The following is a 14,511-nucleotide window of genomic DNA, read 5'->3' on the forward strand; positions in this document are numbered from 1 at the left end:
ATGATCCTAAGTTATGTGACACCCTGGGGATTTGCTTTCTCTTTTTATTCACTTTCTAATATGATCTTACATTTAGTTCAGTATATTTGCTCACGAGCCCTGACCTGACATGTTGACCTGTCTTAATCCCCTATCAACTTTTCGTATTAACAACATCACTTCTCTACTTGCCACCCAGACTTCCTTTTATTCATTTCTTGTCTGTAAGATGGTTTAGACAGCGTCGTTCAGTTCTTCCTCAATATTCCACGTGGTCTTGCTTCAGCCTCATTGTAGGGTTGTCTGGTTTTCCTGAAACTGAGTTAAGTCACATCCAGATCTTCTGCCTCATGCTACTTGTCAGACTCAGGAATGCACAGAGGTTATTGCAACTAAATAAAACTTTTCGAAGCCTTTCTCTTGCTTGCTTCTTTTTGATGCTCTGATTGTTTCCTTTCTAACTAAACTAGGTTTGTAGATGGAAGATTCCTTGAGTTCTTTTTAGATATGAGCTCAACGCCAGGTTCTTGGCAATTGTTTCCTATTCTTGTTTTCAGAAAGCTTTCCAATTTGTGCATCGTGATTCTTTGCTTCTCCCTCTATTGCCTGTGGAGAACCATTATAGATCAGGAAGTGACTAAGAGAGCCAATCTTTCTTCCTACCTGGTCAGAATCATTTCTTATATCATAAGCAGAACCCTTTTGCTACTTGTTTTTTTTTTTTTTTTTTTTTCCTTAAGCCTCCAAGACAGCAATTTTGTCACCCTCTGAAGCCTTTCTGTGAACACTTTCCTTCATTGGTGATAACAACTGATCCTTAGTTCGGAGAAGGTAACTGTTGACCTCTTGGCAATAATTAAGCATGTGCTCTTCAACTGTATCATCTTCACCTGACTCAATGCCTCTTCATAGATTAGATCTTGGGTCTATTAGACGCTGAGATTCTTTAGGGTAGGGAATTCTTAATATATGGATCATCGGCCTCTATCAAAGTGTCTGGCACAGAGCAAGTACTGAAGGGGAAGGAGAGGAAATAAAAGTAAGGGGGAAGGACGGAAATAATCTATCCAACACAAGGTGAGATGGAGAGCTTGGCAGTTAAGTACAAACAAATAGATTTGGGGAAAAAAGTTGGGAGGAAAGAATGAAGTAGTATCTCATTACTTCTGCCTTGATATGGTGGAGGGAGTACCCAAACCATTCTTTTCAATGTGACTTGCTGAATTTCCTTTTAGAAATTAAGAGAGAGAGACTGTCTCAAGAGATATTCCAAGCATCTGTTAGTTGCCTAAACAAAAGGAGTCTTTTTCATTTCTGATTTCGTAGACTCCTGGTTTGTTCCCTCTCTCCCATTAATTCTGAGACTCTTGACACATCTACTTAATGATATCTTTGTGCCTCCTAGTCTTGATAAGCCCCTTCTTATTAATTTTTGTACCCTTGTTCATAAAGGTACAGGCAGAGGATAAACTTTATGACTATGGCTTTGGTAGAAAACTGCATATGAACATCAAACAATTCACCAATAAAGAACAGTACTGGTGGTTTGAAAGCAAAAATCCTTCCTTCTAGGTTGTATTAATACACTTTGCTTTAAATGTGGCTACATTGTTACATGGTAATCTTTAAGGAACAAGCTTTGTTTACTGTTCAGTTTGAAATGTTCTTACCATTGCTAAAAATGAATGGGATCAGATGAACCCAGACAGGTGTGATATTCATATCATAGCTGACTAGGTTCTTGTGGAGAAAATGAGATGGCCTCCAGAATAAGTGCTCTTGAGATTAAAACTGTGGCAGGTCCAGTACTTGGCATCTCTCTTAACAAATTAAATGACTGCAACCTTTGCTTATATTTGAAACTGGATTTCTGCAGGTGGAAAAAAAGAAAATATGTAAGTGAGTGGATGGAGATTAAAAGGTGGAAAGCTGATAACAAACCAGGAGAAGAGAATTCTTCTTCAGATCACTGAGAAATCAAGAGAGGAAAATATATGTATGTCAGACACCACCTCTTCTCTCCTTAACTCTCTAGAGCAACTCTCATTATATGACAACTCTTGCCCCTCATCTTGGTCTGTGAGTTGTAGGTTTTAGTAATGATTCCAAGAAAGAAGAACAGTGGTCAAAAATATTCCTTGGGAAATATTTTCAGCACAATCATGTATTGTCTAAATCATTTCAGACTAATCAATTGTTCATGTTTTGAATCCCCAGGCACCCAAGCTAACAGTTTAGGGTATCCCACTATAAAATATGACATTAATTTTCAGAATAAGGATCCACCAGAGAAGTAACTAATAGTCTCTATACAGACCACAACTACTGAGGAAAAAGTCATATAAATATATCACCTAGATGACGGTGGGGGGTAATTATGTCCACAGAGTAATCATCTCCCTGTGTTATTTCAAGATTTCAGATCTGTACTAGAGACACTGAATACTTAATTACAGCATTATGAATTGCTTTCTCAGGAAACCAGTTTTGTCCACAAAACCTGTACCCCAAGATCTCTGAGGATGGTATGTGCCAGCTGTTCCAGTCTTAGGGCAGCATCTGCTGGTTAATTCATGGATCGACAAAAAGTGGCAACTTGTGGACAATCTGAGCAGTCCTTTTAGTTGGAGGGAACTGTTGTGTTGGTGACTGTGGAGGTGTCTGGCATCCTTTTATGATGACCTATCTCAGGTCTCTAGGAGCCTGGCAAGTCTAGAACTGTCCCTAATGAGGTCTGATAAGCATTTGAATATATGTATCTTGGCTGGAGCCTAGGATAAGCTAGGTTGACTCTGGAAGCATCTCTAGAGCGATGTCAACTCAACACTGGACTTACAGTAATGATAACCGGGTACCAATGGAGATTCCAATGAACAGAAGTCCATATACAGAATTAGGAAGTGAAGCCTGTTTTCCATAAGTAAGGCATTTCTGGAATAGGAGGGGGAGGGGAGCAGGACCTTGAAGCAGCCACTAAATGCCGATGTTCTCTTGCTTCCAATCATCCTATCGTGTAACTGAGCTTTATACACCTAAGGAAGCACGACTGTCATTCAAATACAGCACTTTTGATCGGCATAAAGAAACTGGAAATTGGAAAGGGCTGGATGGTCTGAAACTTAAGAGCTGTCCACCATCTTCTGCAGCATCTCTCTGTCTCATCCCTGCAGTCAATGGCGCCGCGGCCAAGGCCTGTGACGCCGTTGGTGGGCTCCCCTTCGTGGGAACTCTGGGTGGAGAGTAAAATCTTGGTGTTGGTGCCAAAACGACGAAACCTGAAATGCGTCTGGGGACTTTCCAGGGCACTTGCGCTCCTCTGAGCGACCGGCATCTCCATAACAACTGGTTTACATTCGTCTTCCGTTCCTCTGCTCCGCTGTGGAGGCGCCGGCTGGGGGGAGGCAAAGGGCGGCTTCAGTGGAAAGCTACCTTGGGTTAGCGCCTCCCTAGGCTGGGGGGACGTTGCCAACGACCGGGTTATACAGCTCGTTGCCTGCGATTTCTCGAGCTCTCCCCAGGTCTCCAGCAGGGAGCGGCGCCCCTCTCCCACCTCTCCCTCCTTTACCTTTATTTTACACACGGGTGACGAGGGAGGTGCGGGTGAGGGGTGGGGAGCTGGTTTGTTGTCTTGTGCTTTTTTCTTCTCCTTGAAGTTCATTCTGTGCCTTCTAAGTTACTTTCCGCCGACACGTGACCTCTCCACCTCCCAGCCTGCGCCGCCACTGGTGGGGAAGCGCGGGTGCTCAGCGCGGGGCTTCCTGGGATAGCCCCCTCCCGCGGCTCTCCACCCCAGCCCCCGCTCCTCCGGAGCGCGGCTCTGCTTCCCATCGCGCTCACCCGGGCGCCCTGGTGGCCCGGGAGCCCCCGGATGATGCGGAAGCGACTCAGGGGAAGAAGCAAGGAGCGGACGCGGAGCGCCGAGCCGCTGCAGAGGCACCCCTCCCTGCCTTTGCCCGCGGCTCCACACTCCGCGGCGCGCCATGCCGACCTAGCTGCGCACCGGGGCTGTTAACTCACATTTGAGAAGCCATAAGCCATTAGAGCAAACGCAGTCATAACTTCATTCAACTCGGCCGCCCGAGAGCTCGGTTTACATAGGTTCCTGTGGGCAACTAGTGGCTCGCCCGAGTGCCTCTCGCCTAGTCATCAGTCCCTAAGAGGGAAAGGGAAAGTTGCCGGGCTGATGCGCGCTTCGACGCAAGTAGTTGTTCCCAAGGACAAGTCACTCACCCACACCCCCTCCCCGTCTATCCCCCCATCGCCCCCCACACGCATTTGATCATCACTCAAGACCTCATCAGCTGGAGACCCTTAGTCATGGGGGAAGGGGGAGGGGCACGAACTTTTCTAAGAAGTTTCCTTTTTACCAAAGGAGTCACAATGAGTTGGTCACGTAAACAGCACGGATAGTCGTCGTCGTTGCCGCCCCCCCTCACACCCTCCCCCTGCGCTTTTCTGGTATTATTATTAAAGCGGTAGCCTGCTGGCTCTGATAAGCAACAAGTTCCCCAGCGGTCTTCCCGCCCTAGCCTGACGAGGCGAAGGTTTTTCTTACCTGGCGACAGGGAAATCTCCCGAGTCGAGCTCAGCTTTGCCAGAGCCCCAGGTGTGACCTGAGCAGTGGGCAAGTGTGCAGGCTGGGTTATTTTTATGAGGGTACCCTGAAACTCCCCGGGAACTTTCTGTGCCAGGACCCAGTGACCGGCGGTTGGGAGGCAGCCCCAGGAACCACCGCTATATAGCAGGGCACTTGGGCAGTCATTGGAAACCTCGCTCATTCATTAGAATCACGTAAGAACTCAAAAGGAAACGTGTCTCTGGGAGTGAGGGCGTTTGCGTAAATCTATAGGTTTTACAACATCGATGACAGTTGCTTTGTCTTCTGTAGTCGCCAAGGTGGTTGACAGTTTAAGCTTGCGGATATTGCAAAGGGTTATTAGATTCATAAGTCACACCAAGTGGTGGGCGATCCACTGAGCAAAGCCGAACTTCTCACATGATGACTTCAAACAAGACACATTACCTTCCAGCATCTGTTGGGGAGACGGGATTTTAAGACACTTGAGTCTCCAGGACAGCAAAGGCACGATGGTGAGTAGCAATAAACCCTGCATTATAATTGAAAAATCTTGACATGTTGCTTAACAACGGGCATATCACAGCTCTTCCTAGCACTTCACACGCCAAAGAACAGCAGCTACTCAGGCCAGGAGAATCGGGTTTTTACACAGTGCAACTTTAATTGGAATCATTTGAGATTTAACACAGCAATGTGGAACTGCGTGGAACAAACTTGGAGTTGGGTGTGTGTGTGTGTGTGTGTTATATTGGCTGTTCAAGGCTGATGCTTCTCTCCCAGCCTTCTTGCATTCCATTCTCTGCCTCTATGTGTGTGGTGTATGAGCATATTCTATGATTTATATGTGGGCATGTAATTGACATTCGCAAGGAGGTTAACTTCCATCTAAAAACAATCATGCTATTAGAGATTGGGGTTAGGGGGTGGAGTAGGGGTAAGGATGGGATAGAGACTGGGAGTTTGGGTGCAGATGGGGGTGGGGTTGGTGGGAGAGAAATAAGTCAGAAGGGCATATCACCGGTAATGAAATGGGTAAGCCTCTCCTAGAAGAAAGGGGTCTCATCAACATGTGATCAACTATTAACAGGATGGCTTTGGCAAAGCCGTCTGCACGTGACAAAACGTAAGGAAGTGCAAGAAACCGTCTAGAGCAATATCAAATATCACTTAATTAGAGATTTTTTTATCCTTTTCCTCCCGCTGCGCCGGGTGTGTAATCCGGGAAATACGAGCCCATTCAGCACCTTGGACAGAGCCAACGGATTTGTCCTAGGTGGTGGTACCCCAGGTAGCCGTCTCGGCCCCGCAGAAAGCCGGCCCTGTGTCGCCCTTAAGAAGCGTCTTTTCGGAGGTTCGGCTCACACTGAGATCGGGGCTGGAGAGAGAGTCAGATTTTGGAGCGGAGCGTTTGGAAAGCGAGCCCCAGTTTGGTCCCCTCGTTGAGCTCGCTGAAGTTGGCTTCCTAGCGGTGTAGGCTGGAATAGACTCTTGGCAAGCTCAGGGTTGGTATACTGGGTTAACTTTGGGAAATGCAAGTGTTTATCTCCAGGATCTAGCCACCGGGGTGGTGTAAGCCGCAAAGAAGGTAAGCACCGGGGCGGGGACCCCCTGCAACCCCAAATTTTGAGCTATTTTGATACTCGATCTTCCCGAGAGGACGCGCGGTGGAGGGGAGGAAGTAGAAGGAGAGTGTGAGAGGGGGGTTGTTTCCTGGTATTTGCCCAGTTTGAATTGCCCTAGGTGAGAGCCTTGGGGTAAAGCGAGAAGGGGGGTGGGGAAGCTCAGTTTTTCTGCGGATATATTGAGTTTAGTTAACTTGGACCTGCAAATGTCTGATTCAAATGTAAGATTTCTCTCTCTCTTTTTCTCCCCTTCATCTGCTTCTTTTCCGTTTTCTTTGCCAGGGTGTGTGTGTGTGTGTGTGTGTGTGTGTGTACAGTAGGTTCATTAATTATGAAGCTTTTACACAACATTCGATTTCCTAAATTTTGACTTTGTACCATTTAGAATTAGGCGGTGGAGGTGGTGTGCGGTGAGGAAAGAGGAGGTGGAGGTTGGGGAGAGGGTAGGAGGTAACGCCAAATCTCCAACACAAAATGAATCAAGGTAATTTCAGCTCTTCTAGGCAAAGGATTCATTCTCTCTGTATCCCTCCCTCCCTCTCTCTCCCCCTCCCTCCTTCCCGCCCCCACCTCCTTCCACCCCGCCCCCTCCTCCTGCCTCCGTCCCTTCCTTATTCTCTCTTCCCCTCCGTCGCCCTCGCGCCTGGCTGGATGTTTCTTTCTGGTTGTTTTCTTTCTTTCTTTTTTTTTTTTTTCTCTCCCCTTCTTTCCTCCCTCCCTACGAGTTTCGGGTGCTGGCTTAGAGGGCTCCCGCTTTCTCAGGGGAAGGGGAGCCGCCGAGACCGAGCTCCGCTCCCCCGCCAGGCTGGATGCCTCTCTGAGCCCAGGTCCGAGTCAGTCGGGGTAACTAAGGAAAAGGGGGCCTCTACTTGGGAGGAGAAGGTCCTTTATGGGCCGAAGAGCCAGGGAGCGGGCCGGGGGAGGGGGCCTGGGAGGCTCGAGGAGGTGGAGGAGAACACTCGTAGCTCCGCGCGGCGGCTGGACCGAGCCACCAATCAGCTGGGCGCACAGACCGCCCAGCCACCGCGAGGTTGCACCCGGAGGCGCGTGTGGAGGGCGGCCGGCTCACCGCCGGGCCGCCGCCGCAGCCGCCCGGGTGGACCGGGGGGCGGGGGTGATCGAAGCTGCTCAGAGCCTCCCAGCCTTCCGTTCCACCTCCCCGCCTCCGCCCCGGGGGGACAGCGAGCGCGCGGCAGCGTTGTCCTGCCTCTCCACTGGGAGTCCAAGGACTTGCGCACCCCTGCGTGGGGGCCACCGTCCACTCCATGCTCCTACAACCCTCAACCCACCCCTTCCCGGGCCCTTTGTTCCGGCCTCCCGGCCAAGCCCCGTGGTAGTCTTCGCCCCAGGGCTTGAGCGTTCTGGACTCCTCCTTCCTGGATCAGCCCTTCTTAATTAAGAGGCAAGGCTTGGATGGGGGTACGGGGGAGCGTAGGGGGAAAACCTATTTCCGAAACTCACTTGACTGTTCTAGCGAACGAAAAAAGAAAGAATTCCAACTCTGCTCAGGTGAAAAGGATGGATTCATAGGCAATGCGAGGATATTGTGGAGATTTAGAAGGAAAAAAATAAAAACCAGGCACTAGGATCAGATGACCGTGATAGGCTGCTCGGCACACAAAGGGAGCGTTGGGCAGGGTTTACGGAGCAAGGCTGCAGCGAATGGGGCACAGATTGTTCCGAGATCCAGTCATTTTCTCAGTCAGATCTACGCGCAAGGAGGGGAGGGGAGGGCCTGGGAGGGAAGCGAGACGGGAGGGGCTGGGCTTGGGGGCGGGGGGATTTCTGATCAGTCTGATGCAATTCCAAGCGTGCTGCAAAGGAACTCCAAGGAGTCCGCATCACCATCGCCACCCACCCTTCCCAGATGGTGCTGTTTTAAATACGGATCTGCAGGGCTGAAAGCAGAACTGGGAGATTTATTGCAAAATCCCGAGAAGGGGGCGGGGGGTAACGGGGAATGGAGGGGCAGAATTTAAAGGTGCAACGCCTCCTTTTGCCCAAATCAAGCGGCAGCCGGTCGGCTTTTTTTTTTTTTTCCCCTGTCTGCCTGTCTCTGGATTCACCAAGGAAGAGGTGTAAATATTGTGACATTTTGAGGCGGTTTGATGGATGAGAAAAAAATCATCTGTCACTCTAAATCGCAGAGTTCCCTCTCTCCTCGAGATGCCTTGCTAGCGAATACCCGCTGCTACCTAATACAGCTCCTAGGGCTTTAAATGAATGCACCGTTAAGGGAATATTACGCTTTTAGTCGACATGCCAATTTATCTTGACAGTCGAATGGAGAAAATTGTAGATTTCGAGGCTTCGGGAGACAAGGAGGGAAAATGCTTAACTAATTCTTGTAACCTCGAGATCTTTAACAAACCTCAAAAGTGTCACGTCATCCTCTGTCACACGCGCACCTATAAACATCCTTGACTTGTAGATGAAATGGTTTCGCCTGAAGTGTCGTGAGAATGAGTATCACTTTAAGAATAGTGCACCTGATATTCACTGTTTATGTGTATTTACATAGAGCCCTTCAGCGCGAAGGCGAGAAATTTCAACTGTCCGGTTTGAAACCTGACAGAAGATTAGAAGGTGTTAAAGAGGAGAAGGGAAGAAAGAGGAGAGGGATATTTTTAACCTTAAAAAAATGAACAGTAACCTAGCCTACTTTTGTACCCCCTGGTCTTGTATATTAATATTTCTGTGTGTGAGATTTTTAGCTTGGTCTAGCTCCCCCAATGGACTATATCAGTACTGATTCAGATGAAAATATATTCATTTTGCCAATAGCTTTTTCAGTGTCACTGATAGTAAGACCTACAACACAGCAATTTTTGGAGGATGGAAGAGAATGTTTGAAAGAGCCTTGCAAACTGGGAAGGAGACACTCCGTAAGAGGGAGGTATCACTATGTCATTCTCTGCATACAGCATTTTCATTTGAACCAGAATGCTAGTTATTTTTAAATATCGTCTACTTTATACGGTAAGGCAGTAAATGGGATTTTAAAAGCAAGCTTCTTGTTGGTTCACAAAATATTATTTGTAAAATTGCCAATCAATGTAAATTGGAAAGAATACCTTTAAAATATCTAAAATCAAAATACATATGATTCTTCGTTCACTTATCAGACTCTTTCCCTATCGAATCTGTAATCTATATTCTTAATAAGAGGAGAAGCTAGTGATTTTAGTTTCTTTCCTTTTCCTGGCCTGTCCTCTAGGGGAAGCTTAGTAAGAAACAACATTCCATTATCAGGCAATGTGAGAGGCAAGGCCTGGATGACCACAAAATAGATACTCAGCCACAAAAACCAACAAAGAGAAACGAGGGGGGAAAAAAAATCAGCATTGAGGCATGATTTACAAAGGATTTTATTTCTAATTCTGTGATTTGGGGATGAGGCTCCAATTGCTCAAATAACATTCATTTGATCAAACTGCTTACAAAATGTCAGTTAAAATGATGTCTGACTGAACATACATATACTCCTATCAAAGGCCGGTAAAGCTAATCCTTGCCTTTAATTAAGAAAAACTAATCTAACCATTTAAATGACTCTAGTGAATATGAACTGATAGAATCTGATTTTAAGATTCTGCTTAAAACTAAATTTGTTCTGAAAAGCACTGACTTGCCAGAAAAATAGCTATTTTTGTAGCTTTCTTTTCACTCTATGGATAATTTAATGAGTTGCCTATTTTAATTTTACAACTGCTAGCTCAGAAGTATCTCAAATTATCTTTCTTTGGCTGGTGTCTTCCTCTGCTGATCTGCTCCTGCTGTGTGTGTGTGTGTGTGTGTGTGTGTGTGTGTGTGTGTGTGTGTATAGGCATGTTTCTCTGTGTGTTTCTAGTGCATTTAACAAGCGGTGAGTCTCTAATTTACATGCCATAATCCATGTAAAGAACAGTGTGTGGCATTTAATAAATAAAATGAACATTAACATTTAGTGAGAGCTTACCATTATTGAATCCTATGGAACTGGGGAGGGAGGGTGTTGCCTTTAAGTGAGAAAGATTAAATTCTTAAACAATAAAACGAAAAATTTCTCTCCTCTTTGGCCAATGAGTGACCATAATTTCAAAAATATTATAATCTTTTACTTTGGAAGTTAAAGCTACTGCTTTAACCAGTGTGTCTTGAGAAAGATACATATGGTCCCTAAAGACTAATACGCCGAAACACCAGGGTGCAAAGATCAAAATGTCAAATTTTTATCCCCGCCTCCATTGTCATTTGGCAATCTTTGGAGCATTCGTTCTGAGTTTTTTTAAAGTTCAGATGGGCTTTCCCCCTTTTACCTAACATTCTAGAGGAGTCCTATGAAGAATTCTGTATAATGCAGACTTTATTTGTATTTCCTAGTAATAATACTTTATATACACATAGTGCTTTGAAAGTTCTTCACAGATTTCCTTATCTGATCTCCTCAGCCAGGAGGGTAGGGTAGGAATTATCAATCACCTTTCAGATGAGGAAACTCAGGTTCAGAGTTTCCCAAGACCACATTGCCAGTAAGAGGTGAAGACTGACTCAGAATCTTCAAATTTCAAGGACAATATTTTCAGCTCTCTAGATCGTGCTGCCTCAAACCCTACTCAGGCATCTGAGGGGACTGTAGGCATTATTTCCTCCTATTTTGACTTCTTTAAATTAAAAGAAAAAAAAATAGTTCCCACAAGTCTGTAGTCCTAATGAAAAGTTTTTACCAGTATATGACCTTCTCCTCCTAAGCCATTCTTTCACTCTCCCATAATCGGAGGCTCAAAGAAGGCAGGGATCTTCCTAGGGTTGACATACCATCTAAAGGATAGTCACTAATTCCCCCCAAAAAACAACACAGAATAGGAAGAGCCAAAGGCAAGAAGAATTTTTACTTGCGAGCTGTAGAATCTGGGGCCTGGGAAATTTCTCAGGGGTCACTTAGCCCAGCCCCTATCTGATGCATGAATTCATGTTGGTTTGTTTTCTTCTAACCCTCTGGAATTTCATCCCAGTCTTTTTTTTTGCCCCCCCCCCCAATATCTTTATTGGAGTGTAATTGCTTTACACTGCTGTGTTAGTCTCTGCTGTACAGCAAAGTGCATCAGCTATATTCATCCCAGTCTTACATGCCTGGGATCTTGTTATCTCGGTAGATATTCTGATACTTATGGGGATCATGAGCTTGACAGACCGTTTTCCATTTGCCCAAGAGGTATACTTTCTATAGAGACTCTAATATTCATCATTTTATCTGTAAGCATTAATTGACAATCTACTATGTGCCGGGAGCTGTGCTGAAGTCTGGAGATTCAGCAACGTGTAAGACTAGAAGGTACTTATCTTGGTGGAACTCACAGCTTAGAGACCTGACTTGTCCTTGAATTTGCGCTGTTCCCTAGAAGAAGACAGACTTCTGGATTCTTAACCTTTTTCAAGAGAACTCAGTGAAACAGATTAAATGTCTGAGTTCAAGCTTTGCTGCCAACTCATTGTCAGTAGCTGGAAAAATCAATTAGTCCCCTTTGATCCATATTTCCTCCCACATAAAACAAGGAGGATAGCCTTAGGATCAACTCTAAATTCCATTTTAGCTCCAAGTTTGAGTGATATGATAGATAACTTATTTCTTGGGCTTAAGTCACCCTAACCTTTGGTGATTTACAATTTGGGGTGCCAGCAGTTTTTAACTTGTTTGTTAAGAAGCACATTATGAAAAATCAAAGAAACTTACCTGAACCCAGCACAGAAAGGATCCGGATATTGAACCAATCATTTTCTGAGAAAAGATGACTTGGAAAGTTTTAATTTGAACAATGATCCCAAACTTCTACAGATTACTTTTTAAAGGGATGGGATGATGAGAGACTCACTATCAAATTAAATGCTTATCTTCTTTGTACAAGCAGAAATTCTCATTTTTCAGGTCATTTCTTTTTAAAGTCAAAGATATTACACCCTGAAATTGTCTGGGCCTCATGAATAATGCATGATATACACATGATAATAGATAATCAGATGGACCAACCAGGAGAAACATGAAAGGGAGCTGGTAGCCCAAGGATTGCAGAAGGTGTGTAGGCATTTTGACATCCAGGAAATGCTATAGATTTGTCCTTAGCTAACTCAGCCTAGTGGAGATAATTAAGAAAAATGTGGGTGCAGAAAGGCTACACTCCTTGGGATTGGCTAGATTGCTGCAGTAGTTCAAAAACAATTGGCACAGCTGCCCACACTGGACATGATTGCCCTTTGAGGAGTCAGCTATTGACTTTTATAAAGATGCCATATTTAAAATAACTTCGGATGCACTCGGGATGACATACATCATTCTTGAATTCTATTTTAGACAAATGGCAAAATATATTTCAAAGTATTAATTTAAAAATAAAAAACTTTAAAGTCGAGTTTCTAAAAATCAGCAGTTTAGCAGTGTGTGACCTCCAAATTTAACAGTTCAGTCTGAAGCTAGGAGAAACCTCTGGCCTGTGTGAGGCATTTTGACCATTTATGAACATTTTCTGGATCACCCCAGGAGGTAGTAAGTACTTTGCCAATGTTTTCAACCTCTGAGTGAACGTTAAATGCACTCAAAAACCTTCTCACACTGGGAAAGGGAAACCCAATCAATTGCCCGAAACAGCAGAAGAAAATGCTCTGAGATCTTTGTGCCCAGAGTGCATGCTATGAAGTAATGGAATCCAGGATTCCTTCAGAATATGCTAAATCCCATACCCATCAGCACCAGAAGGAGTTGGAACTGATTTGTCCTACCTCCATCTTCAAGGAAAATAGCAACGACCTACTATCCCTAGGTAATAAGGTGACTGTGGGGAAAAAATAGCTAAGTTGGGTGATTGTAAAAAGGCTCCATAAATATCTAAAGCCTTTGGGATCGGACATTACAGGGCAAGTGAATAGAAAAAAGAGAGGGAACGTGAAAAAAATGGAGCAGAGAAATGAAAAGGGAAACCAAAATAGGGTTAGTATCACATGGGGGCTCTTGAATAGATGTGTCCACTCCGAGAGTATTCTTCAAGGCCATTTGTCTACTGAGCCTGATCTCTACCATCCATGCTCATTATTGTTCTGGTTACGTTGGTAGGAAACAATGATTTCTTCTGCTTTTACCTTCCTCCTCCAGTAAGGGCTTCTGTCTCCCCCAGCAACTTCCACAACCAATGTTTAAGAATGGCCTTGTTATTGCCTCTCCTTGGCATATGTTGGATTAACATGGGCTTGGTAACCACTTCTGTGCTGTGGACTCCACTCTTTTGGCAGTCTGTTCAAGCCTATAAACCCTTCTCAGAATAATGTTTCTAAATGAATAAGTCTTAAAAGCATATGATTACAAAGGAAGCCAATTACCTTGAAATATAGTTTTAAAAATATTTAAAAAGTAGATTGTGTGATATAGTAATATATGTGCTTTCTTAAGGCACTAAATAAGATCTAGCAGCAAGGTGAATACTATAATTTTGCAGTAGTGATAAGCATCAATGTATTTCAAGATATCTGTAACAACTGACATGTGATATGAAGGTGACTGTGATTTCTATCAGTGACAAAGTCTGCAAATACTACTGTGTAGCATTTCCCAAACATATTTGACCATAGAACGCTTGGAGAAGGGGGGCACTAATTAACATGGCATAGATTCAGAATTGTTAGTTTAGTCTCTCTCTGCCTTTCAGTGTGAGCCACTGAGTTTTCCATCCTGGCATTTGGAGAAATTTTTAAAATTCACTTTTGCCATTTGACAAGTTGCCAAGTGGATAAAGAACCAACTGATGAGATGGCTAAGGTGTGGTAGACATGTTTCTATTGGCCGAGCTTGCTGTTACTCCGAAGTTTATCCTCAGTACCACACGGGCTACCCCACTACCCTAGAATCCATTGCTCCATTGAAAAAGAGAAAAAGTCCAGTATCTGTTCATTAACTCAGTGAGCATGGCCTCAGATTCCTGGTGTGACTTCACTAACCTCAACAAGTTATAAAGACTTCATTTCTGTCATTACTATACTATGGGAAAGTATATGCAAATTATGATGGGATGGGATAACATTCATTTTGCATTTATCCAGGGCTAAGTTGTTTGCTTTGCATTTGACATTTATTATTTCACCCTCAAAGCAATTCTCTGAGTTAGATTATATTCTAATTGTATAAATAAGGAAACTGGAGCTCAGAGAGTTTATTTACCCCAAATTATACAGCTAATCTTAAATGGAAAAGCTAAAATTCAAACTAATTTTCTCCGGTTCCAAAGTTCATTATAAAACCACACTTCGCTATCTAATAGCTACCACCCAGATTTGATCTGGGCTGCCCATTATCAGGTTTGCACATAC

The 14,511-nt window shown here is 44.5% G+C and overlaps 1 protein-coding gene across 2 annotated transcripts in view; it reads left to right on the plus strand.

Annotated features, from left to right (window-relative positions):
• The first annotated feature begins 4,753 nt into the window (after nt 1–4,753).
• The window catches only part of BDNF (brain derived neurotrophic factor), a 58,513-nt gene continuing 48,755 nt past the window's right edge, over nt 4,754–14,511 (plus strand). Inside the window, exon 1 of one of the 2 annotated variants that reach the window (XM_027115138.1) lies at nt 4,754–5,070. In XM_027115138.1, coding sequence (XP_026970939.1) covers nt 5,068–5,070 — 3 coding nt within the window. In that variant the 5' untranslated portion in view covers nt 4,754–5,067. Of the gene's footprint in view, nt 5,071–5,812; nt 6,144–14,511 lie in introns of those variants that run through there. The other variant, XM_027115141.1, reaches the window with a different exon arrangement.

This window comes from Aethalodelphis obliquidens, unplaced genomic scaffold (genome assembly GCF_003676395.1).
Source record: "Aethalodelphis obliquidens isolate GAN/ISIS:26980383/991018 unplaced genomic scaffold, ASM367639v1 scaffold14, whole genome shotgun sequence".
Classification (NCBI taxonomy): domain Eukaryota; kingdom Metazoa; phylum Chordata; class Mammalia; order Artiodactyla; family Delphinidae; genus Aethalodelphis; species Aethalodelphis obliquidens.